Here is a 27,841-nt window from a genome sequence, read left to right on the forward strand (position 1 = left end):
GCGCGCGCGCACTACCTGTCCCTCGAGCCCCTCCCCCCCACCTCGGCCCGCCGGGCTCTGCCTCGTCGGCTGGCGCGTGCGCGCGCGCACTACCTTTCCCTCGAGCCCCTCCCCCCCGCCTCGGCCCGCCGGGCTCGCGCCTGGGCGCGCGCACGCGCGGGTTCTGCCTCGTCGAGTCCGCGAGCCGCGTTGGCTGGCGCGTGCGCGCGCCCTACCTTTCCCTCGAGCCGCTCCCCCCCGCCTCGGCGCGCGCGCGCTCTGCCTCGGCGCGCGAGCACTACCTTCCCCCGAGCCCCTCCCCCCCACCTCGGCCCGTCGGGCTCGCGCCTGGGCGCGCACGCTCGCGGGGGCTCTGCCTCGTCCCGCGAGTCGCGTTGGCTGGCGCGCGCGCACTACCTTTCCCTCGAGCCCCTCCCCCCCGCCTCGGCCCGCCGGGCTCGCGCCTGGGCGCGCGTGCGCGCGGGCTCTGCCTCGTCGAGTCCGCGAGCCGCGTTGGCTGGCGCGCGCACTACCTTTCCCTCGAGCCCCTCCCCCCCCGCCTCGGCCCGCCGGGCTCGCGCCTGGGCTGTGCCTCGTCGAGTCCGCGAGCCGCGTTGGCTGGCGCGTGCGCGCGCGCACTACCTTTCCCTCGAGCCCCTCCCCCCCGCCTCGGCCCGCCGGGCTCGCGCGCTTGCGGGCTCTGCCTCGTCGAGTCCGCGAGCCGCGTCGGCTGGCGCGTACGCGCGCGCACTACCTTTCCCTAGAGACCCTCCCCCCCGCCTCGGCCCGCCGGGCTGGCGCCTGGGCGCGCACACACGCAGGCTCCGCCTCGTCGCGTTGGCTGGCGCGCGCGCGCAGTACCTTTCCCTCGAGCCCCTCCCCCATCTCGGCCCGCCGGGCTCGCGCCTGGGCGCGCGCGCGCGCGCGCGGGCTCTGCCTCGTCGAGTCCGCGAGCCGCGTTGGTTGGCGCGTGCGCACCACCTTTCCCTCGAGCCCCTCCCCCCCGCCTCGGCCCGCCGGGCTCTGCCTCGTCGGCTGGCGCGTGCGCGCGCGCGCTCTACCAGTCCCTCGAGCCCCTCCCCCCGCCTCGGCCCGCCGGGCTCGCGCCTGGGCGCGCGCGCGCGCGGCCTCTGCCTCCTCGAGTCCGCGAGCCGCGTTGGCTGGCGCGCGCGCGCGCACTACCTTTCCCTCGAGCCCCTCCCCCCCACCTCGGCCCGCCGGGCTCGCGCCTGGGCGCCCGGGCTCTGCCTCGTCGCGCGAGCCAGCACTACCTTTCCCTCGAGCCCCTCCCCCCCCACCTCGGCCCGCCGGGCTCGCGCCTGGGCGCGCGCGCGGGCTCTGGCTCGGCGCGCGGGCTCTGCCTCGTCGCGTTGGCTGGCGCGCGCGCGCGCACTACCTTTCCCTCGAGCCCCTCCCCCCCGCCTCGGCCCGCCGGGCTCGCGCCTGGGCGCGCGCGCGCGCTCTGCCTCGTCGCGCGAGCCGCGTAGGCGGGCGCGGGCGCGCGCGCGCGCACCACCTTTCCCTCGAGCCCCTCCCCCCCACCTCGGCCCGCCGGGCTCGCGCCTGGGCGCACGCGGGCTCTGCCTCGTCAAGTCCGCGAGCCGCGTTGGCTGGCGCGGGCGCGCGCGCGCGCACTACCCTACCCTCGAGCCCCTCCCCCCCGCCTCGGCCCGCCGGGCTCTGCCTCGTCGGCTAGCGCGTGCGCGTGCGCGCACTACCAGTCCCTCGAGCCCCTCCCCCCCGCCTCGGCCCGCCGGGCTCGCGCCTGGGCGCGCGCGCGCGCTTGGGGTCTGTGTCTCGTCGCGCGAGCCGCGTTGGCTGGCGCGTGCGCGCGCGCGCGCTTCCCAAAGCGGAGGCCGGGCGGGTCTAGGGAAGGTTGCAGTGTCGGCTACGTCAGCCGCAGCCTCTTTCTGGCTTCCCTTCGTGCTGCATCATCACCGCCGCCTCCTCCTCCTCCTCTTTTCCCTTCCCTCTCTCTCTCTCTCCCCCTGTGAATGTCTGCGTGAATGTGTGCCGGCGCATTGGCAGCCTCGCCTCCTGACTCTCCCCTCACTCCCTTTTCCCCACCACGTTGACCACCCACCCACCCACCCACCCATCCGAGTTGTTTTTTTTTTTCCCCCCTCCTGTATCTGATCTCTTTTTCGGGGCGGGGGGGCCCTCCGGGGGTTTCAGAGCCGGTGCAACTCAAACCATCCTCCTCCGCCCCTCAGAATCCGAGGAATTATGGCGAAAGTAGAGCAGGTCCTGAATCTAGAACCGCAGCATGAGCTTAAATTCAAAGGTAAGAGAGAGAAGGACCCGGTTTCCTCACAGCGGCACGAGTGGCAGCCATTTTCCGGGCCTGGGGAGAGGCCGGAGCTAATAAAATGTCCTTCAGATTTATTTGCGTCTCCATGGTTCCGACGTTCGATTATTCTATTGATTTTATTTTGTTAGTATGTTTGGTTTTGTTCTCCGTCTCCCCCTTTTAGACTGTGAGCCCACTGTTGGGTAGGGACTGTCTCTAGATGTTGCCAATTTCTACTTCCCAAGCGCTTAGTACAGTGCTCTGCACATAGCGCTCAATAAATACGATTGATGATGATGATTTTATTATGTTAGTATGTTTGGTTTTGTTCTCCGTCTCCCCCTTTTAGACTGTGAGCCCACTGTTGGTAGGGACTGTCTCTAGATGTTGCCAATTTCTACTTCCCAAGCGCTTAGTACAGTGCTCTGCACATAGCGCTCAATAAATACGATTGATGATGATGATTTTATTTTGTTAGTATGTTTGGTTTTCTTCTCCGTCTCCCCCTTTTAGACTGTGAGCCCACTGTTGGTAGGGACTGTCTCTAGATGTTGCCAATTTCTACTTCCCAAGCGCTTAGTACAGTGCTCTGCACGTAGTAAGCGCTCAATAAATACGATTGATGACGATGATTTTATTTTGTTAGTATGTTTGGTTTTGTTCTCCGTCTCCCCCTTTTAGACTGTGAGCCCACTGTTGGGTAGGGACTGTCTCTAGATGTTGCCAATTTCTACTTCCCAAGCGCTTAGTACAGTGCCCTGCACATAGTAAGCGCTCAATAAATACGATTGATGATGATGACGTTTCGGCATCTCCCACCTCGCTTTTTCCTGTTTTATTTTGGAGGAAAAATAGCTTTGAAGGAGCCGTTTACTTGCTTGTTTTTTTCTTTTAATTGTATGTACCGCTTGCAGAGCTTTTGCATTTTAGGCCCAAGTCACCGTGGCCCTTCCTAATCATCAGTCATATTTATTGAGCGCTTACTGTGTGCAGAGCACTGTACTAAGCGCTTGGGAAGTACAAATTGGCAACGTATAGAGACAGTCCCTACCCAACAGTGGGCTCACAGCCTTCCTTCCCTTTCGCCTCCTCCCCAACCCGCCAAATGCAGGACGAAGAAGACGCCCCTCCTGTACTAGAATCACGATGGTGTTTTCATTTATTTTATTTTGTTAGTATGTTTGGTTTGGTTCTCCGTCTCCCCCTTTTAGAGTGTGAGCCCACTGTTGGGTAGGGACTGTCTCTATATGTTGCCAATTTGGACTTCCCAAGCGCTTAGTACAGTGGTGTGCACACAGTAAGCGCTCAATAATTACGATTGATGATGATGATGATGGTGCCGTAGGAGAAGTCTTAGATTGGGAGAGGGTTTGAGCTTTTGTGGCCTTTAGGGATGCGGGGTGGATCGGGCGGGTTGTGTGCCTATTTTCATCTTTTCCCCCCACCACCAACACCCCTTTTGGCTTCCCCACCCCCGTAACACCCACAAGATGCCGTGACGTTATGCAGTAAAAGAAGGAAAAATGCTAATCTTCGGTTTTCATCCTCTCCCGAGTAATCTTTCTTCCAAAAAACGACCTGTGGTGTAACGTCTTCCAGTTGATGATGATGGCATTTATTAAGCGCTTACTATGTGCAAAGCACTGTTCTAAGCGCTGGGGAGGTTACAGGGTGATCAGGTTGTCCCACAGGGGGGGCTCACAGTCTTAACCCCCATTTTACAGATGAGGTCACTGATGCCCAGAGAAGTGAAGTGACTTGCCCAAAGTCACATGGCTGACGAGCAGCGGAGCCGGGATTTGAACCCATGACCTCTGACTCCAAAGCCCGTGCTCTCTCCACTGAGCCACGCTGCTTGGCACTTGGATTCCCACAGCGCTTATGTACCTAGGCGTCTCATTTATTTCATTTTAATGTTCCAGTTCTTTTCTTCCCCTCCCTAATTGGGGAAATAAGCGAGGTGCGGCCCAGCGTTTGTGGACTTCACTTTCAAACATGAAGGTTTACCTAGGGGACCCTGCTTTGGGTGTTTCTAGAGGGTTTTAGTGGTTCATTCTCAACCCCCCCACCCCCCCAAAGCTGTCAGAAATCCCCAAAGCAAGGGAATTTGCTACACTACAGCATGTGCAACCGGTTTTAATTTGTATTTGCAAGGAAATCTAGGACCTTTAGCATTTCACAAGGCATCATGTTTTCATCATCATCATCAATCGTATTTATTGAGCGCTTACTGTGTGCAGAGCACTGTACTAAGCGCTTGGGAAGTACAAGTTGGCAATGCTGGAATGCTGTGCAGCAGCATGCACTCATTTTTCCTATGATAATCCTGTCCCTGAAAAGCATCCAGTGGTTCACTGCTCAGCGAGGTGGACACTCGTAATAAAGAGTGTATACAGTAGTTGGAAACTGGATCTTGAATGTATAAAAATATCCTCAATTAGTGTGAAGTAATCCAACATGGAGTGAGCCACTTGGCAGGAGGCATAAAGTGCTGTAACTGAATATTTCAGCTTATAAAGTACTTTAGTATTCCACCAGTTTATTCCTGCTTCACACAGAGCAGAGAATTTAAGCTTGGAGAGGTTATACGGTTGAGCACAGAAGGAAATTGGAGGGCCACGTGTATTTGCATGGACACAGAATTCGTCCACAGAAAGTGCAGAATATTCTTTAGGCATTTTCGTATTAAGATTGTTTTTCCCTTAGGTTTTGCCATTTCTTTATTATTTTGTGTTCATTTTCTCCAGCTATCATGCATTCTCACATACCACAAAACCCCAGCACTGGAGAGTGTAGTCACCTAGAGTCAAGGAAAGGGGGCTAAGCCCAGAAGTCTTGGCCAGGCAACAGTTTGGAGAAAATGACTAAAAGGAAGCGAGTCAGTTTAGATTATCAGTGGGACTCATTAAATGAGTTCCTTTAAAAAGTGTTCTTCAGTTGTCAGTCATCTTGTGGATAAAATGACATACTGTTGTGCGTGTTGACCTTGCATGCTGGTAAACACCTCCGTGGTGGGGGGGAGAAGATAATCGCGTAGGTTTTGCAATCAACAATGTGTCTGATTTTGTTCCTGCATGATCAGATTAATTCGTGGGTCATTGAGACAGTTGAACGGTTTACTGTGGACTGGCATTTTGAAAGCACCACTCACAACAGACGAGCATTCTTCTTTCTACTGAGTTGAGAAATGAGGTTTTCCAGGTCTGCATGTTTTGATTTTGCAAGTCCTATATCTGCCACACCGCAACCAGCAAATTGTCACGTTGAAACTCAGTATAACGAGTCTTTAATATGAAAGTCAAAGGAGTAGCAGTTTGGTGTCTCCCCCTCTAGACTGTAAAATCGTTGTGGGCAGGGAACGTGTCTACTAACTCTGTTATATTGTTACATTATATTTTACCAATTGCTTAGTACAGTGCTCAGCACATAGTAACCGCCCAATAAATACAGTTGATCGTCGTCACAGAAATTGAATCACCTTAATACCATCAGGCTTGCTCTAAAAGACAATAATTTGTTAGGAATAGAACATCTAAAGGAAAAATGCTTTTGGAGTAGGGTTTTTACTCTAGAAACCATGCTTGAAGTTGGTTATTAAGTTTTAAAACCCGAGAAGTACAAACGTAATTAAAAAGATAAAAAAATCTGATTCATTCAGTTTTTCTTTCAACAATATCCTTGGAAAGAGCTACTCATTGTCAGATTTGCCTTGTGGCTAGCTCTCACTTCCAGTATAGGTGGAGAAGACCCTCAGGTTACTAACCACTTGATAAGGAATAATTGGATAATTAAAAGAATAATCATTATTTTGGTCAGGTTTTTCTTTACATGTAAAACTTCTTTGGGAGAAATAAGTATTGCCTGAGAATAAAATATAATTAGACCAATGTTACATTGTGGGTTTTTTCTATTAGGTTTTTTTGTCTTTTGGATGTCTTTTGAATGTAAAGAATTCAGCAGAAAAGAGAATTGATATATTTTTTTCATTATTTTGCTTTATATTATTTGGTGATATACTTCAAAACATGAGCCTACTGAATCTAGTTCCAGCGCTTCAGCTTATTTCCTGCTAGTAAGTTAGGTACTTTGAGAGGTGCATTAACTCTTTCAATTTGGGATCACTTAGTGTGTTGTAGCGGTTCTTGCAAATGTATGCAATTCTGCATTAAGTAGTCCTTTAGAAAGAATTATTGATGCTTTCAAAGTATCCAGCTTGCTACCAGGAAGCCAGCGTAGCCACTGGGAGAGTCGAGCCCATTATGGCGTGAAGGATCAGAAAGTTTGATAGGCTAGTGTTTTCATTCATTCATTCAGTCGTATTTATTGTGCTCTTACTGTGTGCAGAGCACTGTACTAAGCTCCTGAGAAGTACAAGTCGGCAACATATAGAGATGGTCCCTACCCAACAATGGGCTCACAGTCTAGAAGGCTCACTGTCTTCTTCCCAAAAGAAAACAGATTTGAGTGAACTAAACTGGAGTTCATTTTTGAAATGTATTAAGACTGTTAGTAACTCTTCTGTAGCGATGGGGAAATTTGTTCTTGTTGGGATTGAGGCCTTTTGAAGGTTCTGGAAAAGTTTGTATAACTTGGGTATGTGCATTGTGTGCATACTCTTGGGTACAGGAAGGGCAGGCCTATGTTACTAACGTGGTATAAACTTGTCCTCAGCTCTCCTGAGGCCCCATATGTGCCCATCTTCAGTCTCTTCATTCCCAGGTAAACCTCCCACTCCCTGAACAGCTTAGAGGGAGGTTGTTGTTTTTTTTATGAACTAGGCAGTTCCAAATGTGAGTCAGTCAATCAGTCAATCAATCGTATTTATTGAGCGTTTACTGTGTGCAGAGCACTGGGAAGCACTAAGCGCTTGGGAAGTACAAGTTGGCAACATATAGAGACAGTCCCTACCCAACAGTGGGCTCACAGTCCCAGTGTTTTGATCTTATTTTTGAGGGAGGTCAATTTATGGGCAATAAATATAATGCCTTGTATTTAGGGAGACTTCCTCCAGAAAGCTCAAAGAACTGTGTGGCTTTCCTCGTTTGTTTTTCATATTGTCCCTGTTAGGTACTATGAAAGTTATCACTTAAAGTGCTTAGTACAGTGCTCTGCACACAGTAAGCGCTCAGTAAATACGATTTAATGAATGAAGTGGTATTAGGATTATTTATGGGAATTAGCTAACAAGCTTTGTCCCTGCTCAGATGGTGGTACCTTGAGGTTGTACAGAAAATGAAAGAAAATCCCACAATTGTCTTTTTTTTATTGTAGTTCATTTTTGTTTTAGCCTGAATTTAACAAAGCATTAATAGTTCTTGAGAAATGCCTCCAGTGCTTTCCTTAGCATTTCAAGAGAGCGTGGAGGAAACAGGCTCCTACTTTGGAACCGTAATAATGATCCTTAATACCACAGTGTACGTGATATATTTAAAACTTCTGAATCGAGTGAATAGATAATCCTCAGTCATTTTAATTATTAGCCAGCTTGCTCATCAAAGCAAACAACTTTGTACTTTTTTGTATTGTCAGACTCTTACATTTCCGTGCACCCTCAGGACCACTTTACTTCGAGTCCTACTCCTCCATGCTTAATATGAGCTAGGAAATTATTTAAGAAAGTAATTTCCTCAGTGTGCCACCATTAACTTTTTTTTGTGAAGTAGCTTGAGACTGGTTATTTAACGTAGAAACTTTTGGATTTTGCGTTACTATTATCTTAATTTGCCCAACAGATTTTTCATCTAAAATAATCAGTGTAAATATAAACTCATTAAAGATAAAAGATGAAATTAATTTATGCATTATTAAGCTCTTAGTGGATTTTATTTGTTAGATTTATATAGATTTTCTTTCAAATAAAGTACTGTTCAGAAAACTCAATAATAATAATAATAATAATAATAGTATTTTCTAAGCATTTGCTATATGCTAATTACTGGAATAGATTCAAGGAAAGTAGATTGGTCACAGCCCCTGTCCCACATGATGCTAACGGTCTAAAGCAGAGGGGGAGAGGCCTGATTTTTTTTTCCTCCGTTTTACAAGTGGGAAAACTGAGGCAAGAAAAGATAAATAAATGACTTGTTGAAGGTCACATAGCAAGCAAGTGGAGAAGCAGGAATTAGAACACAGGTCTCCTGATTCCCTATCCTGTGCTTTTTCCATTAATAATAATAATGATGGCATTTGTTAGCACTTACTATGTGCAAAGCACTATTCTAAGTGCTGGGGGGGATACAAGGTGATCACATTGTCCCATGTGGGGCTCACAGTCTTAATTCCCATTTTACAGATGAGGAAACTGAGGCTCAGAGGAGTTGTGACTTGCCCAAGGTCACACAGCAGACGTGGGGGAGCCGGTATTAGAACCCATGACCTCTGACTCCCGAGCCCGCGCTCCTTCCACTGAGCCACGCTGTTTCTCTTTAAAAAAAAAATAAATTAAGCCACATGTTCTCTCAATTTACATTATTTGACATGGTAACACTACCAGAAATATTGCAGATGGAGAGAGGGGCGTCCTTATCTTCCCTCCCAAACCCTGCCCTCTCCCTGACTTTCTCGCCACTGTAGACGGCACTACCATCCTTCCCGTCTCACAAGCCCGCAACCTTGGGGTCATCCTCAACTCCACTCTCTTGTTCACACCTCACATCCAGTCCATCACCATCATCATCATCATCATCAATTGTATTTATTGAGTGCTTACTGTGTACAGAGCACTGTACTAAGCGCTTGGGAAGTACAAGTTGGCAACATATAGAGACAGTCCCTTCCCAACAGCGGGCTCACCAAAACCTGCCGGTCTCACGCCTGCAACATCGCCAAGATCCGCCCTTTCCTCTCCATCCATACTGCTACCTTGCTGGTTCAATCTCTCATCTGATCCCGACTGGATTACTGCATCAGCCTCCTTTCTGATCTCCCATCCTCCTGTCTCTCCCCACTTCAGTCTATACTGCACGCTGCTGCCCGGATCATCTTTGTGCAGAAACGCTCTGGGCATGTTACTCCCCTCCTCAAAAATCTCCAGTGGTTGCTGTCAACCTACGCATCAAGCAAAAACTCCTCACTCTCAGCTTCAAGGCTGTCCATCACCTCGCCCCCTTCTACCTCACCTCCCTTGTCTCCTCTGTAGCCCAGCCTACACCCTCCGCTCCTCTACCGCTAGCCTCGTCACCGTACCTCATTCTCGCCTGTCCCGCCGTCGATCCCCGGCCCACGTCTTCTCCCTGGCCTGGAATGTCCTCCCTCTGCACATCCACCAAGCTAGCTCTTTTCCTCCCTTCAGAGCCCTACTGAGAGCTCACCTCCTCCAAGAGGCCTTCCCAGACTGAGCCCCCTTTTTCCTCTCCTCCCCACCCCCCTACCTTACCTCCTTCCCCTCCCCACAGCACCTGTATATATGTACAGATTTATTGCTCTATTAGTCTATTTGTACATATTTACTGTTGCATTTATTTTATTAATGATGTGTATATAGCTATAATTCTATTTATTCTGTTGGTATTGACACCTATTTGTTTTGTTTTGTTGTTTGTCTCCCCCTTCTAGACAGTGAACCCGTTGTTGGGTAGGGATCATCTCTATATGTTGCCAACTTGTACTTCCCAAGCGCTTAGTACAGTGCTCTGCACACAGTAAGCGCTCAATAAATACGATTGAATGAATGGGAGAGATGGGTCTGTGGTGTTGCTTTGGGTCGGAAACAACTCGACAGCATAAGACAAGAAGGTTTAATGGTAAGATAAGGGAAGCAATGAAGGGGACAGGAAAGGGGTTTTATATCGGTTACCATTAAGTAATAGCTGTCCCAAGACTTCTGGATCAGAAAATTAGAAGTTTTGTGTAACTGTTGTGAGGTTGAAAAATCAACATCAAAATGAGTGGCCGTGATAAGAGTGAGTACAGAATGCATCAAGATAAGTGACAAGGAGGTTAAAGATGCATTACACTGAATTCCATTAGACAATTGTACCAGAGGCCTCGTTAACACAGTTGCTGAGCAAACGTCACTGAGTTCACATTATGGTTTGAGGTAGCAACTAAATTGCATTATAATACTGGGCCTCCGAGCAGTATCTTTGTGGACTTCTTGAGGGTAATGAGCTCTTTAGCACTTAGTGTGGCACTAAAACGTCAATACTGCACACAACTCCCTACACCTCAAAAACTTCCAATGGATGCACAGTCCATTCATTCCGTCGCAAGCAGAAACTCCAGATCAGCACCTGATGCCATCTGTTCTCTCCCTCCTGTTTATTCACTCTTCTCCCACTACACCCCAGCTTGCAATCAGTTCTCTCAAGCTAACCTACTCAGTGTGCCTCCGCCACAGATCTGTTGCTCATGCCCTCCCACTTCATCTCTGGAGACCAGAGCTCATCCCATCCTCAAAGCCTTTCTGAAATCAAATCTCCAGTACGTTTTCCTCTATTAATCTCTCCATTTTCTATCCCCCAAATACCTGTCTAGCCCCTTCTTACTACCCAAGTACCCAGTAGTAGCATTTACATACCCGTCTCTTAAACTCTTCTCCCTCCATCTGTAATTTAAATGTCTGTCTCCCTTGCTAGATTACGAAGCCCTTGAGGGTAGGGATTATGTCTTTAAACAGTATTATTTTCTCCAAAATCCATGGTACAGTAGTCTGCATACAATAGACATTCAATAAATGCAATGACTCCATAAATATAAATGTTATCGCATATTTTGTCTTGGTAACATATTCTACTGTATGTCTGAATTGCTATGCCTTTCTCTTCCATTTGTGTAATAAGATGTTTGGTCTGGCAGTGTAGTGACTGCTATTAGAATCTCTGGCCAAGTTTCTGTGGGAAGAATTTGGAACCTTTCTAGTGGGAAATTCTGCCTTTGACGCTTCCAAGAAGCCTTCCCTAAGTGCTCATTTTGCCTACTCTCCCCTTTCTGCATCACCTGTGCACTTGGATCTGTACCCTTTAAACACTTGATGTTCACCTCATCTCCACAACACTCATGCCCAAGGCTGTAATTTATTTTAATGTCTGTCTCCCCCTCTAGACTGACAGCTCCTTTTGTGCAGGGCACATGTCTACCAAGTGTTATATTGTCTTCGCCAAAATGCTTGGTACAGGACTCGGCCCACAGTAGGCTCTCAGTAAATGCCATTAATGGATTGAGTGGACCTTGAGCAGGCAAAGGTCAAACCTCAGAGCTTTTCCAGAAACCCTGATACCAGTATGCCCATCTGAAAGGCAGATTGAACCTCCCGGCCTCAGCCCTTCCCATCCGCCTTACTTTCTACCCTGGGTTGCCTCAGGATGGTCACTGGAGTGTAGGAAGTTTGAGGGCAGGATGTGGCCAGAGCTGGGGGAAAGCAGTGGGGAAAAGCGGAAAGAGGACCTTATTCATGGTTTCCTGGATTGTGTGTAATCAGACAACATAGACAGGGGTGGCTCTTCTATGGAGGGCTGCTCTGTTCCACAAGTAAGGTTTCCTAAGAACATCTGTTTCACCCGCTCACCCCAGCTGCTGCAGAGATCAAATCAAATTGCAAAGTGTGAGCAGTTGAGCAAAAGAAGTAGAACCCTACACAGGAGCTATTAATCAGGCGAGTTACCAGTTCAGTCATAAGCCCCACCTCAGTAAGTGTAATCAGTCAATTGCATTTGAGTGCTTACTGTGTGCAGAACACTGTAATAATAGTAATAATGATGGTATTTGTTAAGCGCTTGCTATGTGCAAAGCACTGTTCTAAGCGCTGGGGGGGATACAAGGTGATCAGGTTGTCCCACGTGGGGCTCACAGTTTTAATCCCCATTTTACAGATGAGGTAACTGAGGCTTAGAGAAGGTAAGTGACTTGCCCAAGGTCACACAGCAGACATGTGGCAGAGCCGGGATTAGAACCCATGACCTCTGACTCCCAAGCCCATGGTCTTTCCACTGAGCCACACTGCTTCTCTACTAAGCGCTTGGGAGACTACAAGATAACAATATAAAAGACACATTCCATGTCCACAATGAGCTTACAGTCTAGATGGGGAGACAAACATTAAATAAATTACAGATATGTACATAAGTGCTGTGGGGCTGGGTGGGGGGCGGTGAATAAAGGGAGCACAGGGTTACACAGAAGGGATTGAGAGAAATTCATCGTAATAAAAAATCCTTTGTTTACTTCAACCTGATGCACTTCGGTTGATGGATAATTTACAACAAATTCATCCTATTCATATCTGAACATCTGTTATCCAAATTTTCAATCTTCTGAATTTTTTTACATCGCTCTAATCTGGATTATTGGTATCAAAAAGGAAACCCAGGCTCCCACTGGATTTGCCGCTCATTCTTAATCTTTAGCTGCTGGTGAGAAGACACCAGAGTCCCATTTATCCAGTGACTGATGCTACCAGACTTCCCTGTTCTCTTCATCCTGTCTGCCAACTCTGTTGTATTGTACTCTTCCTTGCACTTAGTACAGTGCTCTGCACTTAGCGCTCAAATACTGTTGATTGATTTACCACTATTCTCCAACTCAGTCACTGTGCCTCCCAAACCAACCTCCTAGCTGCACCTTGTTCTTGATTCTTCTGTCTCCATCCTCTTGCTCACACCATTCTGCAGTTTACAACCTTCTTCCCCAAATTCGACAGACCTCAGCTCTTCTCCATATTACATAGTACTCCTGAATCCCCACTTCTCCAACAAGCCTTTTTCGATTAATTTCTCCACGCTCTAAATCACGTAAACCCATCAGCCAACTCTTACACATATGGATTTAATTATACTTATCCCCAGCATTCTTATAATATTTAGCATTTTCTGTGTGTGGAGCACTAGATTAAGTTTTTGGGAGAGCACAGCGCAATAGAATCCCTGCCCACAAAGACCTTACAGACTAGATCAGCGCTTAGAACAGTGCTTTGCACATAGCGCTTAATAAATGCCATTATTATTATTAGAAGGGGAGACGTACACTAAAATTATGGGTGGATAAGTTCATAAATGGTGTGGGGAAGGTGAATATTAAAGTGTTTAAGGGGAACAGAACCAAGTGCACAGGCAATGCAGCAGAGAGGGCGGGGAGAGAGGTGATCAGTTGGATGTAAAGGGGGAGGGAGTTCCAAATCAGAGAGAGGATGCGGTCAAGGGGCTGGAGACAAGAAAGTTGAGATCGAGGTACAGTGAGAAGGTTGGTGTTAGAGGAGTGAAGTGTGTGGGTTAAGTTGTAGGAGAACAATGAAGTAAGGTAGGTGGATGACAACCAGTTGAGTGCTTTAAAGCCAGTGGCAAGGAGTATCTGAGAAGCAGAGTGGCTCAGTGGAAAGAGCATGGGCTTTGGAGTCAGAGGTCATGGGTTCAAATCCTGGCTCCGCCAACTGTCAGCTGTGTGACTGGGCAAGTCACTTCTTTGTGCTTGTTACCTCATCTGTAAAATGGTGATTAAACCTGTGAGCCCCCCATGGGACAACCTGATCACCTTGTAACCTCCCCAGTGCTTAGAACAGTGCTTTGCACATAATAAGTGCTTTACAAATACCATCATTATTATTATTATTAATGTGGAGATGGTTGGGCAACCGTTGGAGGTTTTTCAGGATTAGGGAGATGTGGACGGACTGTTTTTTTTTTTCAGAAAAATGATCCAGGCAGGAGAGTGAAGTATGGACTGGAGAGATGTGAGGCAGAGAGGTCAGCAAGGAGGCTGATACAGTACTCAGGGTTGGATATAAGCGCCTGGACCAGTAGGGTAGTGGTTTGGATGGAGAGGAAAGGCCTAGAGATGTGAAGGAAGAATTGACAAGTTTTAAACTTAAGTTTGAGGTAGTGGCAGGACGTCCAAGTAGAGATGTCTTGAAGGCAGAAGGAAATGCAAGCTACAAAGGAGAGAGATCAGGGCTGGAGAGGTAAATTTAGGAATTGTTTGCGGAGAGATGATAGTTGAAGCTGTAGGAGCGACTGAGTTCTCCAAGGAAGTGAGTTTAGGTGGAGAATAGAAGGAGACGAGAACTAAGCCTTGAGGGACCCCTTCATTAGGAGGTGGGAGACAGAGAAGGAACCAGCGAAAGACACTTAGAAGCAGCCGGAGAGGAAGGTGGAGAACCAGGAGAGGACAGTGTCTATAAAGCCAAGGTTAGATAGTGTTTCCAGGAGGAAGGGATGTTTTTCAGTGTTAAAGGTAGCAGAAAGGTCGGATGATTAACGAGTAGAGACCATTGGATTTGGCCAGAATGAGGTCATTAGTGACCTTAGAGAGGTCAGTGGCCATTGAGTGGAGGGACAGAAGCCGGATTGCAAAGGATCTAGGAGAGAAAATGGAGGCAGTGGTTGTAAACAACTCGCTCAAGTTGTTTGGAAAGAAATGATGAGAGGGAGATGGAATGATACCGGAGGGTGCATTTTAACATTTGTTTAGGTCAGGGGTATCCAAATTCTCTTATTAGTGAATCAGTGTCCAGAAGTCATATTAATGAATACTCAAAACCAAGGTGAAGCATAGCGTTAGCTATTTTTAAAATTGACTTTTTAGTGGTAATACAGTTTAAAAAAACAGTTTGATTTTATTTGTACAAAAGAGGACAGTTACAAGCCCAGTCCTAGCCATTAATCAATTTTGATTAAATCAACAAGAATACTGGTATTCTAGAGCAATGGGGTGCATTTACTCAGAGAACATCTCTATTCTGGCTAGGCCCTGCTGGTCTGGTAGTTCATATGTGCTACCTAATTAGGTAAAAAAAAACCTGCTAAAAATCTCAGGCTAGGACATTTTGCACACTTCCAGGGCTAGGAAGTTGTCAAGTAGATTTAATACAGCCACAGCGAGCAATAAGACTCTAGTATTTCACAATCGATGAATATAAAATTTAGCGTTCAGATCTTAAAAAATGAGCGTCTGGTTGGGCGTACCAGCAACGTCTCATTTGATCCAGTCTAATCAAACCTGATATCCTGGAAATAAATGTGTAACATACTCCTTTTCCACTCTACAATGTGGTTTTTCTTGATTTATCCCCTTCATGGAAGTTTTTGGTGTTTTGGCCAGTTACTGCCCTTCAAGCTAACTTATTATTTATTTTTTTCCTAGCTATCTTGTGTGAAAAGTTGTTTTTCGCCCAAGAAGATGGCTAGGAATCATATTTTTCTTCATTATTGGCACTGACTTGATTTTTAAAACAAAACAAAAAATTGATTATTCTAAAATATTTTTGAGATCATTAAAGCAAAAGAATGTGCAGTAGGTATTTTTTCCTTAGACACCACCTATCTCTCCCAAGACTGGGATGTGTAGTCTATATGTGTGGTGTGCATAGCACTTGTACTTATAAAATTACATCATTTCACTGAAAGTGACAAAGCGTGAGCAAACTGAGTTCAGCAGTAGAATGAAAGACAATACAGTAGATACTTTAATTATGGAATATTTTCATTTATCATGTTATTTTGTCAACCGTAGGCTTATGTGTCTAGTGATCTGCCCTTCCAAACAGGTTATCAGTTAATATATTCAGTATAGATCGTTATTTACATTTATTACTTCTGTGTTTACTCTAGCCCAACCATTTTTGGAATAATTAGGATTATCAGAATGTCGAGTTGTCTTCAGTTAAAAGATGACAACGCTGACTGTGAGATTGTATCCTTGAATCATCATCATCATCAATCATATTTATTGAGCGCTTACTATGTGCAGAGCACTGTACTAAGCGCTTGGGAAGTACAAATTGGCAACATATAGAGACAGTCCCTACCCAACAGTGGGCTTTGTGAGTGCTACTTGTATACTACCCATATAATTTAACTGTGCACCTCTTCTCTCCCTTTTTCAGTCAGAATGAGCATTGCTCACAATAGATAAAGATAGCTAATACATGGATTAGTGTAGAGCATTTAGTGTAGAGCATTGTACTAAGCATTTGGGAAAATACACCATAGTGAAGTTGGTAGGCCTGATCCCTACCCACAAAGAGTTTACGGTCTACAAAATTGACTGAGTGTTTCTCTACTGTATACATTTGTGTGCAGACCAATGCTTGGAACGAATGGTAAGATATAGTGGGTCAGTAAAATTGCAGATTACACCAGCATCGTCACATAATATTTTAGGGGTCTTCATGGAGAAGCAAGTTCATGTGACTCAGCAGTGTTAAGAATGGTGAATTATGTGCCTGGTGGGCCTCAAAATTCTAGAAAATATGGGAGAAAAAAAGAATAAGAATCAATTTAAACAGCTATTCTTAAATGATATAGGCCTAAATAGCCTGATTTTCAACTATTTTTAAAGACACAATCAAAAAAATTTTCTGTACAATTTACCCAATTATAAATTGATTATGTAAAAACTAATCCATAAAATCAAGCACATCAAAGCGATGCAATTCATGTTAAGCAGTTAAGAATCATTTGAACAAGAGTCAAATGAAAGATGCAGTAAAGGACAGAAATCATCCAATATAAATCATTCCAGTAATTTTAGGAATTTATGGAACCTGGTAAGCAGTTTCTGAGATGATGATGTAGGAATTTAATATTGATTGAAGATTACAAAACTATTAGGAAAGGCAGAGACTTAAATGGATGGTGTATAATATCAGGATTCTTGATAATTATTTGCAGCATGATATTGCCACTCCCAAAAATCTTTTCTGCTCCTCCGCACTCATCTTTTAGACCTCAAAATAGACCATCAGGATCCATTATGGATGCTGGGGGGCAATTTTAAGATGTAGCTAAAGTAAAATTAGGTATCTCAAGGAAGCATTGTGTTTGGCTAAAAATTCATTGGTCAACCAATGGCCAAAGACAGATATGGTTGCATTGTGACATACAAGTGTTCTGAAATGAGTTATTCTAAAAAACAGGATGAGAATTGATATTACAGGAGGCAGTGTGGCCTAGGGAAAAGAGTACAGGTCTGAGAGTCAGATCTGGGTTCTAGTTCCAGTTCTGCCCCTAGCCTACCGTGCATGACCATGGACAATTTAATCTCTCGGGCCTCCATTCAAGTCATCTGTAAAATGGGAATAGCCCTGCTTAAGATGAGGATGAAATGGGCTAAATGACCTACAAGTTGTTGTTGTTGTCTTATGCTGTCGAGTCGTGTCCGACCCATAGCAACGCCATGGACACATCTCTCCCGGAACCCCCTACTCCATCTGTAATCGTTCTGGTAGTATATCCATAGAGTTTTCTTGGTAAAAATGCAGAAGTGGTTTACTCTAGCCTCCTTCCACACAGTAAACTTGAGTTTCTACCCTCGACTCTCTCCCGTGCTGCTGCTGCCCAGCACAAGGGAGTTTTAACTTGTAGCAGATTGTCTTCCACTTCCTAGCGACTGCCCCAAGAATGGAAAGGATATGCCTCTGCTTGACTCTCCGCCCCATAGTGGAGTGCTGGAAATTCTCCATGTGTGCCTCTGAGAGGGGTGACCTAGAAGTGCTTAGGAAAAATGAAAACACTTGCAGAGTTAATATATATGAATAGAATAAACTTAGGGTGAAAATAAACATGCGGAATCATTTGTTTTCTTTATTTGATGTATCCCCCACAAAGCAGTATATGTGGAGTATTTCCTCCTCTCCATAATTTTAATGTGGATTCTGGATAAATCACTGAAGTACTCAGTTTGGAGACTGAGGGTTTTTTCTTGGATTAAAAATAATTCCTGTATCCTATCTGTAAAGCATTCCTATTAACATATAATTGCAGATGCCTCTTTAGCCTAATCTTGGGTACTCTTTTATTGAAGTATTTATTTTTTTCATGTACCATTTAATTGAAAATGACATCTAGTCCTGAGAGAGAGAGAGAGAGAGAGAGAGAGAGAGTGTGTGTGTGTGTGTGTTTGTAAAGCCAAATATCTAGAGTGAAATTTTTTTAATGAAAAGGGTTTGTGGGACTTGAAGCCCATATGATTTCAAAAATATGTTACATAAATAACATCTTGCTTTAGTTATGTAAACTGGCTGTGGTACATCTCTCCATTACCAGGGTAGAAGAGTGGCTATCTTTGTATTTCTCCATAAATAAGACAGAGAGAGAGAGAGAGAGAGAGAGAGAGAGAGAGAGAGAGAGAGAGAGAGAGAGAGAGAGTATGTATATGGCATAGCTATTTAGATTTTTTAAATGAATGTAATTCAAATGGTGTAAAAGTATAAATAAAATAACTTCACAGAACATTCCAAATTTCTCAATCCCAAATTTAATTTGTTCTATAGTTGCCCTTAATGATAATGTTAGCATTTATTAAGCTAAACCCAAGTATAGATTCAAGGTTTTGAACTTGGTCACAGTTCTTGTCCAACATGGAGCACACCTACCATCTTATTCTCATTTACAGGTGAAGAAACTGAGTGCCGTAGCGGTTATGATTTGCCTATGTTCATATAGTCGGCTAGTGGCAGGGCTGGGTTTCAAACCTGGGTCTCTGGACTCTGTCCTGTGGTCTTTCCATTAGAGCTTGCTGCCTCCCTTCATCTTCTGAACCTGTTCATTACCTTTCACGATGGAATTGAGCATTTAGAATTACTCTGGAAAACAGCAGTCAAAATTTTTAATGGTCCTTTGCATTTTATTCCAAAAGTTTCCGTGTTGTGAAAACGGGTAAGCAGCAAGGCCTAATGGATAGAGCATGGGCATGGGAGTCAGAAGGACCTAGGTTCTAATTCCTGCTCCACCACTTGTCTGTTGTGTGACCTTGGGCAAGTCACCCCTGAGCCTCAATTACCTCTTCCATAAAATGGGGATTAATACTGTGAGCCTCAAATGGGACATGGTCTGTGTCCAACCTGATTAGCTTCTATCTACCCCAGGACTTAGTTCAGTGCCTGGCACATAGCGCTTAAGAAATAGCATAAAAAAGCTTTCTTTGTTTAAAAAATATTTGTATATTTTGCATTTAACTTCTTTGTTATTAGTATTTTAATTTTGCACATGTAAAGTGCCATTTTTAAGTGGAGTTTTCTCTAAGTAAAGTCTAGTTTAGGCCAAAGAAATTGATAGCAAAATATTGAGTGGTTCCGTTTTACATTTGTGGGGTGGGATTGGGAACTATTGAAATTCTTTCATCCTGTTCTTAATTTCTTTTCACTTTTTAGTATTTAATTCACTATCTACTTATGATTCAAAAGTCTCCTTTTTATCACTGTACTTTTGCCTACTTGTAGAAATGTCTTATTTTTATTATATATGTGCTCTGAGTTATTCCAACGTATTGGAATACCAAGAAGGTTCAGTACTGGAACATAATTTTTTAAAAATGATTTAATTATATATCAAAAAACTTTGATCTAATGGATGATAAACCTAGTTCCACAGTTTTGTTGAGGTCACTTTATAAGGTCTTGCTTTGTAGACCTGGGTCTGCAAAGGACCCAGGAGGTGAGGAGGAGAAAATTTCCTGCCACTTTATAGGTTGTTAAAAATTGACTTCTTGAACCAAGGACAATCAATCAGTAAGTGGTATCGAATGCTTATTTCTGCAGTGCACTCTCTCGGTGCTTGGGAGAGAACAATTCAACAGAGTTGGTAGACATGTTCTCTGCCCACAACAAGCTCCAGTATTAAGGGGAAGACAATCATTAATATAAATAAATTGTGGTTTTCTGCATACATGCAGTGGGGCTGAGGGTAGCGTAATTACTAGGTGCCCGAAGGGTACAGGTCCAAGTGCAGAGGCGATGCAGAAGCGAGACAGTGGACCGAACTTTTTTTTTAGAAAAATTATTTAGATAGCGGAGTGAATATTGACTGGTCTGGTGAGAGACAGAAGGCTGGGAGGTCAGCGAAGAGGCAAATGCAGTAGTTAAGGCAGGATAGGATAAGTCCTTGGATCAGGAGTAGTAGCAGTTCGGATGGAGTCAGAGGCCCTGAGTTCTAACCCCGACTCCATCATTTGTCTGCTGTGTGATTTTGGTCAAGTCATTTAACTTCTCTGTGCCTCAGTTACCTCATCTGCAAAACGGGGATTAGGACTGAGAGACCTATGTAGGAAAGGCATTGTGTCCAATCCGATTACTTTGTATCTACCCCAACGCTTAGTACAGTGTCTGGCAAATAGTAAAGGCTTAACAAATACCATAGAAAGGGTAGAAGCTACAGGATTTGGTGACAGATTGAATATGTGGGTTTTATGAGAGAGATGAGTCGAGGAATGCCAAGGTTACTGGCTTGTAAGACCGGGACGGTAGTAGTGTTGTCTACAGTGATGGGACAGGAAGAGGACGACAGGGTTTGGGTAGAAAGATAAGAGGTGCTATTTCAGACATGTTTAGTTTGAGGTGTCAGAGGATCAGCCCGGTAGAAATATCCTGAAGGCAGGAGAAAGTGTGAGACTGAGAGAAGGAGACAGGTTGGGACTGGAGAGGTAAATCTGGGAATCATGTGCCTAACGATGGTAGTTGAAGCCATGGGAGCCAATGAGTTCTCTATGGGAGTGAGTATAGATGGAGAATAAAAGGGGACTTAAAACTGAGCCTTGAGGGACCCTCACTGTTGGAGGGTAGGAAACAGAGGAGGGGCCTGCAAAAGAGGTGGAGAAAGAACTGCCAAAGGGATAGGAGGTGATCCAGGAGAGGACCATGTTAGTGAAGCCAAGGTTGGGTAATGTTTCAAGAAGGGGTGTTGTGTAGTGTCAAAACTGAGAGATCTAGGCAGATTGGGTTGGAGTACAGACTGTCAGATTTGGCAATAGGAAGGTCACGGATGACCTTAGGGCAGTTTTGTGTCCCCAAGGGACAGTCACAGACTTTAATTGCCATTCAGTGAGAGGAGTCTTATTTCATTTGCTTTCACCAGGGCTCAGTAGTTCATCCCTAAAAGGTGCTGAAGCAAAGCAGAAGATGACAGTGGAGGCTGGTTAGAGTTTTTTCTTTCTTCACTAGGAGTTTAGGAACGTTCTCTCTGGGGTGCATAGGGCTTATGTTTCCAGAGACTCCTGAAACTTTACCTTCTCAAAGTGCATTACCACTTGCTTCTGCCCAGGAGTTAATTGTTTGACCTGGGATTAGAGAGTAAGGTCATGCCTGTCCCTTACCATTTTGAAAGCTATAAGGTAGTCCTCTATCATCTTTTCTACCCTCTTATTTCAGGTGTACTTTAGCTAGTTCTCAATAAATGAATAAATCAAAGGTACTTTAGAAGGCTTTACTTTAGATATGTGATATGTGTAAAAGAGCATCATTCCCTCCATCAGGCTACAGTGTATATGGTGCGCCTTCAGTCATCCTACTAGTTGAGCAATTCCCTACGTCACAATTAAGGTCATTGAGTGTATGATAGGAAGGTAAAAAATATACAGACACCACATACATGAAATTCAGTTCAAAAAGCTGAATCTGTTAGGACTCATTCATTTCATTAGTTGTAGGGGGTGAGGGGGAGTGGAGAGGAGGAAGACTTTATCTGTGAAGACATACCTTAGGAATCAGTGGCATGGTTAATTATCAGTGTGATGTTGTCTGTGGAGTCAGGCTAACAGGGTCTTGCTTTGGTCAGACTGAGTAGGCCCAATCCCCTGTATTTTTTCCTCACCCTTCTACGGAAAGTCAGTAAATCAATCAGTGGTAAAATATTGTTGAATACTTTGTGCATGGCACTATACTAAGTGCTAGAGAGAGTGCAGTAAAGTTAGCCACGATCCTGCCCTCAACCTAGCAGAAAGTCCAAGCCTTGCATAGAAGGAAGCACGAAAACGTAATTCAGCTAGGTGGTGATTGAGCCTCTCCCAGGTTTTTTAAACATTTTTTTTTGCTTAGGAATCAGTGTCCTTTGTTTCATTTTGTAGGCCCTTTCACAGATGTCGTCACTACGAACCTGAAGCTTGGCAATCCCACTGACAGAAATGTTTGTTTTAAAGTGAAGACCACAGCACCACGTAGATACTGTGTAAGACCGAACAGTGGAATTATTGAAGCAGGAACATCAATCAATGTATCTGGTAAGTTGCTCAGGAGTGGTTGGCTTGGTACCTTGGAGGCTGGCTCATTTTTCACTGTTCTTTAAACTATCCTGGGAGAAGTGGGAGTAAAAAGAAGAAAATATGACTTTTCTTAATCAGAACTTGATATCTTTAATCTTTTTATTGCTCATCTTTTGTTTCTGTTATCAGTGTTCATTCACTCAGTCGTATTTTCCTCTCTGCTAATGTTTACAACATTTTCATCTCAATAGGACAAAATTAAAACAGCGACCCAAATAGTTCTCTTCTGGATTCACTTGATTATTTTCATTCCCTTAAAGGATAGCATGGAACTGACTGAATTAACACATTTTTCAATTCTGAGGGGATAGTCATAATTACTTATCTAAGTTAAATGTCAATTGAATTTAGCCTTAAAGTTTTCTGTAATTGGCAACTTCATTGTACTGAGGGTAAAAACATAAGGGCAGGCAAATTTGGGGTGTTTTTAAGAATATATATTTTTGAGGGGACTACTTTCCATCTGAAAATGCATATATTTCACAAAGTGTAAGATTTTACTTTTATGTATCTACTTCCAAAATATCCATCAGTTAATTATTTCAGTGGATAATTATTTTGAAAATGACTTTATGGTGAGCTGTTAACGTTTTGTGTTTTGGTGGCAATGGTTACTTAGTTGTAACCATTAATATTCTAAATCATATTGCCAGCGGATACAAGTGTGAAGTGGTAAAATTCTAAGCTCATTGAAAATACTGTGCTTCCTGTATAACAGGCTTTATATTTTTTGTAATCATCATTGAATTATACTGTCTTTAAAGTAGGAAGCATCATCATGTATGCACTTCAATCTATGACCTTTGGAAATCTGATATTTGCCCCAGTCCCACCATATGGATTTTAATCCTGGCTCTGTCACTGTCCTGCGGTGTGACCTAGGGCAAATTACCTAACTTCTTTGCCTCAGTTTCCATATTTAGTACCTATTCTCCCTCCCTCTTAGACCGTGAGCCCCATTTAGGATAGGGAATGTCTGATCTGATTATCCTGTATAATAATAATAATGTTGGTATTTGTTAAGCGCTTACTATGTGCCAAGCACTGTTCTAATCACTGGGATAGATACAAGGTTATTAGGTTGTCCCACTTGAGGCTCACAGTCTTGATCCCCATTTTACAGATGAGGTCACTGAGGCACAGAGAAGTTAAGTGATTTGCCCAAAGTCACACAGCTGATAAGTGGCAGAGCCGGGATTAGAACCCATGACCTCTGACTCCCAAGGCCGTGCTCTTTCCACTAAGCCACGCTGTATCTATCCTAGTGCTTGGCATATAGTAAGTGCTTAACAAATGCACTATCATTATTATTTTTATTATTGTGACTGAAGACCCACTTATACAATAGAGCCCAAACCCATCAAAGAACTTTAGGTTCATGATAAATAGCATCAAACTTAAGAATTATGTAAAGGAAAAAGTGACGTTCTGAATAGAATAAGATAAGGATTGAAAGGCTAGAACTGTCATGTGGCATTATCCGTAGAGTTTTCTTGGTAAAAATACAGAAGTGGTTTACCATTGCCTCCTTCCGCGCAGTTCCCCATGCAGTAAACTTGAGTCTTTGCCCTCAATTCTCTCCCATGCTGCTGCTGCCCAGCACAGATGGGTTTTGACTTGTAGCAGATTGCTTGCCACTCTGGAGAGTGCAGTATAGTTGGTAGACCTGATTGATCCCTGCAGTCTAATGAGGAAGACAGACTTTAAAACAAACGGGTCAGAGCTCTGCACATAGTATGTGCTGAATAAATACCGCTGATAATGATGATGACAGGGAAATCAGAAGGGTGTAAGGAATTGTACAAAAATGCTGTGGAGGTTAGGATCAGTTTCCTCAGTAAATAGCATCTGTGTGCCACACCTAACATCAAAAGGCATGAGGATCATACACAGTGAAGTCTTAGGACTCAGTCTGCCAATGGTAAGTAGCGCTCATCGCTTCTCAGCTCTCCTGGAATTGGAAATTGGAGGAGATTAGGTGAAAGCAGGGCACTCAAATAGATGTTGTGTAGTGTGCTGAAATGGAGAAACTAACCAGCGTAGCAGAAGAAATACTTTAAGCACATTGAAGCTACACCTCAAATGAAGTGACATAGATGTGGACAGTGGGTGGTTGCCCACAGAAGACATTAGCCAGATGATCAGCAATTAGAAATGGGATGAAACTCCAACAGATGCTTCAGGAAGGTCGTGAAACAGAGTGAGAAGTTGAAAAGGAGCCAGGCTCTGGGGGTAGCAAATGCAGCAGTTCAGCAAAGTGCACTTGAAGTGAAAGGAATTTTCAGTTTTTCCGTGTGTGAGAGAGTACAGTATAACATAGTTGGTACACAGGTTCCATGTCCACAATGAACTTAAAGGCTAGAGGGGGAGACAAGGCTAAATTCACCAAACTCTTTTCTTGCACTTTGACTTTCCTATGTTACTGCTTTCCTCAGATTATCTCTGGCATTCTCTTTTTACGTTATCTTAATGTTTTGCACAAAATGATATATTATCCATCCTAATGAATCTTTTCTTTCTCAGTGATGTTACAGCCTTTTGATTATGATCCTAATGAGAAGAGTAAACACAAGTTCATGGTTCAATCAATGTTTGCGCCGACTGACACCTCAGATATGGAAGCAGTAGTAAGTATTGAAGGTGTTCTTCACTTAAACATACCTTAAAACATGGAATGCCCTCCCTCCACACATCCACCAAGCTAGCTCTCTTCCTCCCTTCAAAGGCCTATTGAGAGGTGAACTCCTCCAGGAGGCCTTCCCAGATTGAGCCCCCTTTTTCCCCTCCTCCTCCCCACCCCCCTGCCCTACCTCCTTCCCCTCCACACAACACTTGCATATATTTGTACAGATTCATTACTCTATTTTGCTTGTACCTATTTACTATTTTTGTTAATGATGTGCATATAGCTTTAATTCTAGTTCTGATGATTTTGACGCCTGTCTACTTGTTTTGTTTTGTTGTCTGTCTCCCCCTTTTAGACTGTGAACCTGTTGTTGGGTAGGGACCATCTCTATATGTTGCCAACTTGTACTTCCCAAGCGCTTAGTACAGTGCTGGGCACACAGTAAGCGCTCAATAAATACGATTGAGTGAATGAATATAGCTTTAATTCTAGTTCTGATGATTTTGACACCTGTCTACTTGTTTTGTTTTATTGTCTGTCTCCCCCTTTTAGACTGTGAACCTGTTGTTGGGTAGGGACCATTTCTGTATGTTGCCGACTTGTACTTCCCAAGTGCTTAGTACAGTGCTGTGCACACAGTAAGCGCTGAATAGATATGATTGAATGAATGAATGTATGTATGTTAGGGTGTATGAAACATTCATATGATTTTAGTAATTTCACCCTTTTGTTTTGTTTCCACCTTGTCTGCTGCTTTCATCACTACCTAGTCTTTCCTCTTCTCTCCAGTTTTTCTGTATATGATCTCTCTCACCCCCTGTGTGTGTGTGTGTGTGTGTGTGTGTGTGTGTGTGTGTGTGCGCGCGCGCGCGCCTGTCTCTGGCTCTTCCCCTGTCTCTTTGGCTCTGCCTCTCTGATGTTCTCCTCGTCCTCTCTTTTTCCTCTGTCTCATCAATATTATCAATATCATGCTTACAGAGCACTGTACTAGGGCCTTGGGATCATATAATAGAAGTAAGGACCTGCCCGTGCTTACAATGTAGTATCTCCTGCTTATCTCCCACACTCCTTCCCATGTCCCCAAGTTGGCCCAACTGTCGTGGCAGGCTCTACTGCTTGCCGTCCCAAACAACCCGCTGGTTTTCATTCTTCCTCAGCCCCTTTCTTCATCCTCCTCTTTTTTTGCCCCACCCCCTGCCAGCCCTTTTCCTCTCCCTTCCCTGCTCACCCCTGTCTTCTCTCTGTGCAGTTTTTCTCAGTGCTTCCTCTTCCCCCTGCAAACATCTGCTGTCATTTTTGATGGCTACTGAATTGATGCTTGGGAAAGGGTCAGGAGTGCGAGAGCCAACATGTTTTCAGGCTATTCAGTTTGAGTCCTGTCAAAGTGGGGACAGGGCCTTTGGCAGTTTTGGAGGTCATTCCCTCAACCTGCTTCAGTGATTGGCACCAGAATGGTAGTCACAGGGGGCAGAGGGCCCCCAAATGGCCTTACCACCTGTACTTCGTCCACTTCACTCCAGATTTTCCTACAACCCAATCTCTTACAAGACACATGTTCTCTCAAACAGATCTGGGTCTTGAAAGTGCTAGGGTTATGCAGGATATAGGTTGTGCTGTCTGGGTTAGCTTGTCACCCAACTCACTCACCTCCGTCTGGCCCAGCCAGCCTTTTATCCTCAAATCCTAGAAGTTCGAGCTTTTGGCTCCCTGTCCTTCCCTATTTTCCCTTTCCTGTTGCCAGGGACAGAACCGCACACATTTTTAGGAGGTGTATAAACCCAATTATGGAAGCATCGTCTTTTCAGGATCATTTAACTACTTTGTAAGGGCAGGGAGGAGTCGAATAGAAATTGGGCACAAGGGCATAACCATTTACCTCAATAGGATTAGTGATAAATCACCGTGAGACATAAGGACATTTTGAAATAAAATGCATATTTTCTTTATAGATAGAGCCTGTTGCTCCCTGTTCCCCAGTGGATCCTTTTGGTACATAGTTAGCATTCTGATGATGTAAGGGACAAAAGCAAAATTTAGTAAATCATCCAGGGTCCTAACTGCCAGAAGGATAGATCAGGTTTGGGCTAATGTCTTTTTTTCTCAATTTTACTGAAAGTCAAAACCATTAAACATGCCTTAGGGTGTGGTGGTCTATTCTGGGCCAAATTGTATTTCTGCTTTGCCAAGTGAAAACATAACACTATAGCAGGGAAAGACCATTCACCTAGTTTGTGTTTGGAAATTTTGGCAAAACTATGCTCTTGCATGAATATTTCTAAACTGGACAGAAAATATATTGCATTACCAATTTTTTTTTTAACTTACTCATCTAAAACTACCTCTCTATTTGAGTGGTTCTGAATAACCTTCTTAGCTAAGCTTATTAGATTCAAAGATCCCATGGTAAGAATCTCTGCAAGATGAAGCTCTTAGAACTTCCCCTTTCCCCTAGATATTTTACAATATGAAGGATGTTGCTGCCAGGTCATTGGCTCTGTGTGAACAATCCCATAAGGTTTTCAAAGTAATTCTATTTGACATGAGAATCTTTTCTTTTTCCCCATAAAAACCGCATGGGAAGCAAAGTTTAACCTGTTTCAGTTAAAGTAGGCGAACTAAGTTTGCAGAATGGAAAAACAAGGTGACAGATGGTATTGCAACCCCAAAAGAATGGGATGGTTGGAGTGGCTTATTCAAAGGTAAATTTTTAAAATTGGACAAAATATAGATAATTGGGTATTCTGTACAGCAGAAGGATACTTATACCTGTCTATTGGAGGTTAGCTAAATAACCTAGAGACAACTAGAGTGACTGCATTATTCCTATTTCTGCATGACATTTGGAGAAGGGAACAGTTTTCAGTTTGCAAAAAAGTTATTGGGGCGTGGGAGCGCACTTATAGCATTTTTCTATAAAGGGGAAATTTGGTAGGATATACAGAATAAGTTACTTTTGGCAGAAACCTTTTTAAAGCAACCCAGTG

General features: G+C 44.4%; 1 protein-coding gene across 2 annotated transcripts in view; it reads left to right on the plus strand.

The window, feature by feature from the left end:
• The first annotated feature begins 2,070 nt into the window (after nucleotides 1-2,070).
• Nucleotides 2,071-27,841, plus strand: part of VAPB (VAMP associated protein B and C) — a 31,814-nt gene continuing 6,043 nt past the window's right edge. For both annotated transcript variants that reach the window (XM_038749888.1, XM_038749889.1), the window contains exons 1-3: nucleotides 2,071-2,263; nucleotides 22,037-22,189; nucleotides 24,755-24,858. In XM_038749888.1, the coding sequence (XP_038605816.1) occupies nucleotides 2,206-2,263; nucleotides 22,037-22,189; nucleotides 24,755-24,858 (315 nt within the window). In that variant the 5' untranslated portion in view covers nucleotides 2,071-2,205. The remainder of the gene's footprint in view (nucleotides 2,264-22,036; nucleotides 22,190-24,754; nucleotides 24,859-27,841) is intronic.

The sequence above is a fragment of the Tachyglossus aculeatus genome, chromosome 8 (assembly GCF_015852505.1).
Source record: "Tachyglossus aculeatus isolate mTacAcu1 chromosome 8, mTacAcu1.pri, whole genome shotgun sequence".
In the NCBI taxonomy this organism is placed as follows: Eukaryota; Metazoa; Chordata; class Mammalia; order Monotremata; family Tachyglossidae; genus Tachyglossus; species Tachyglossus aculeatus.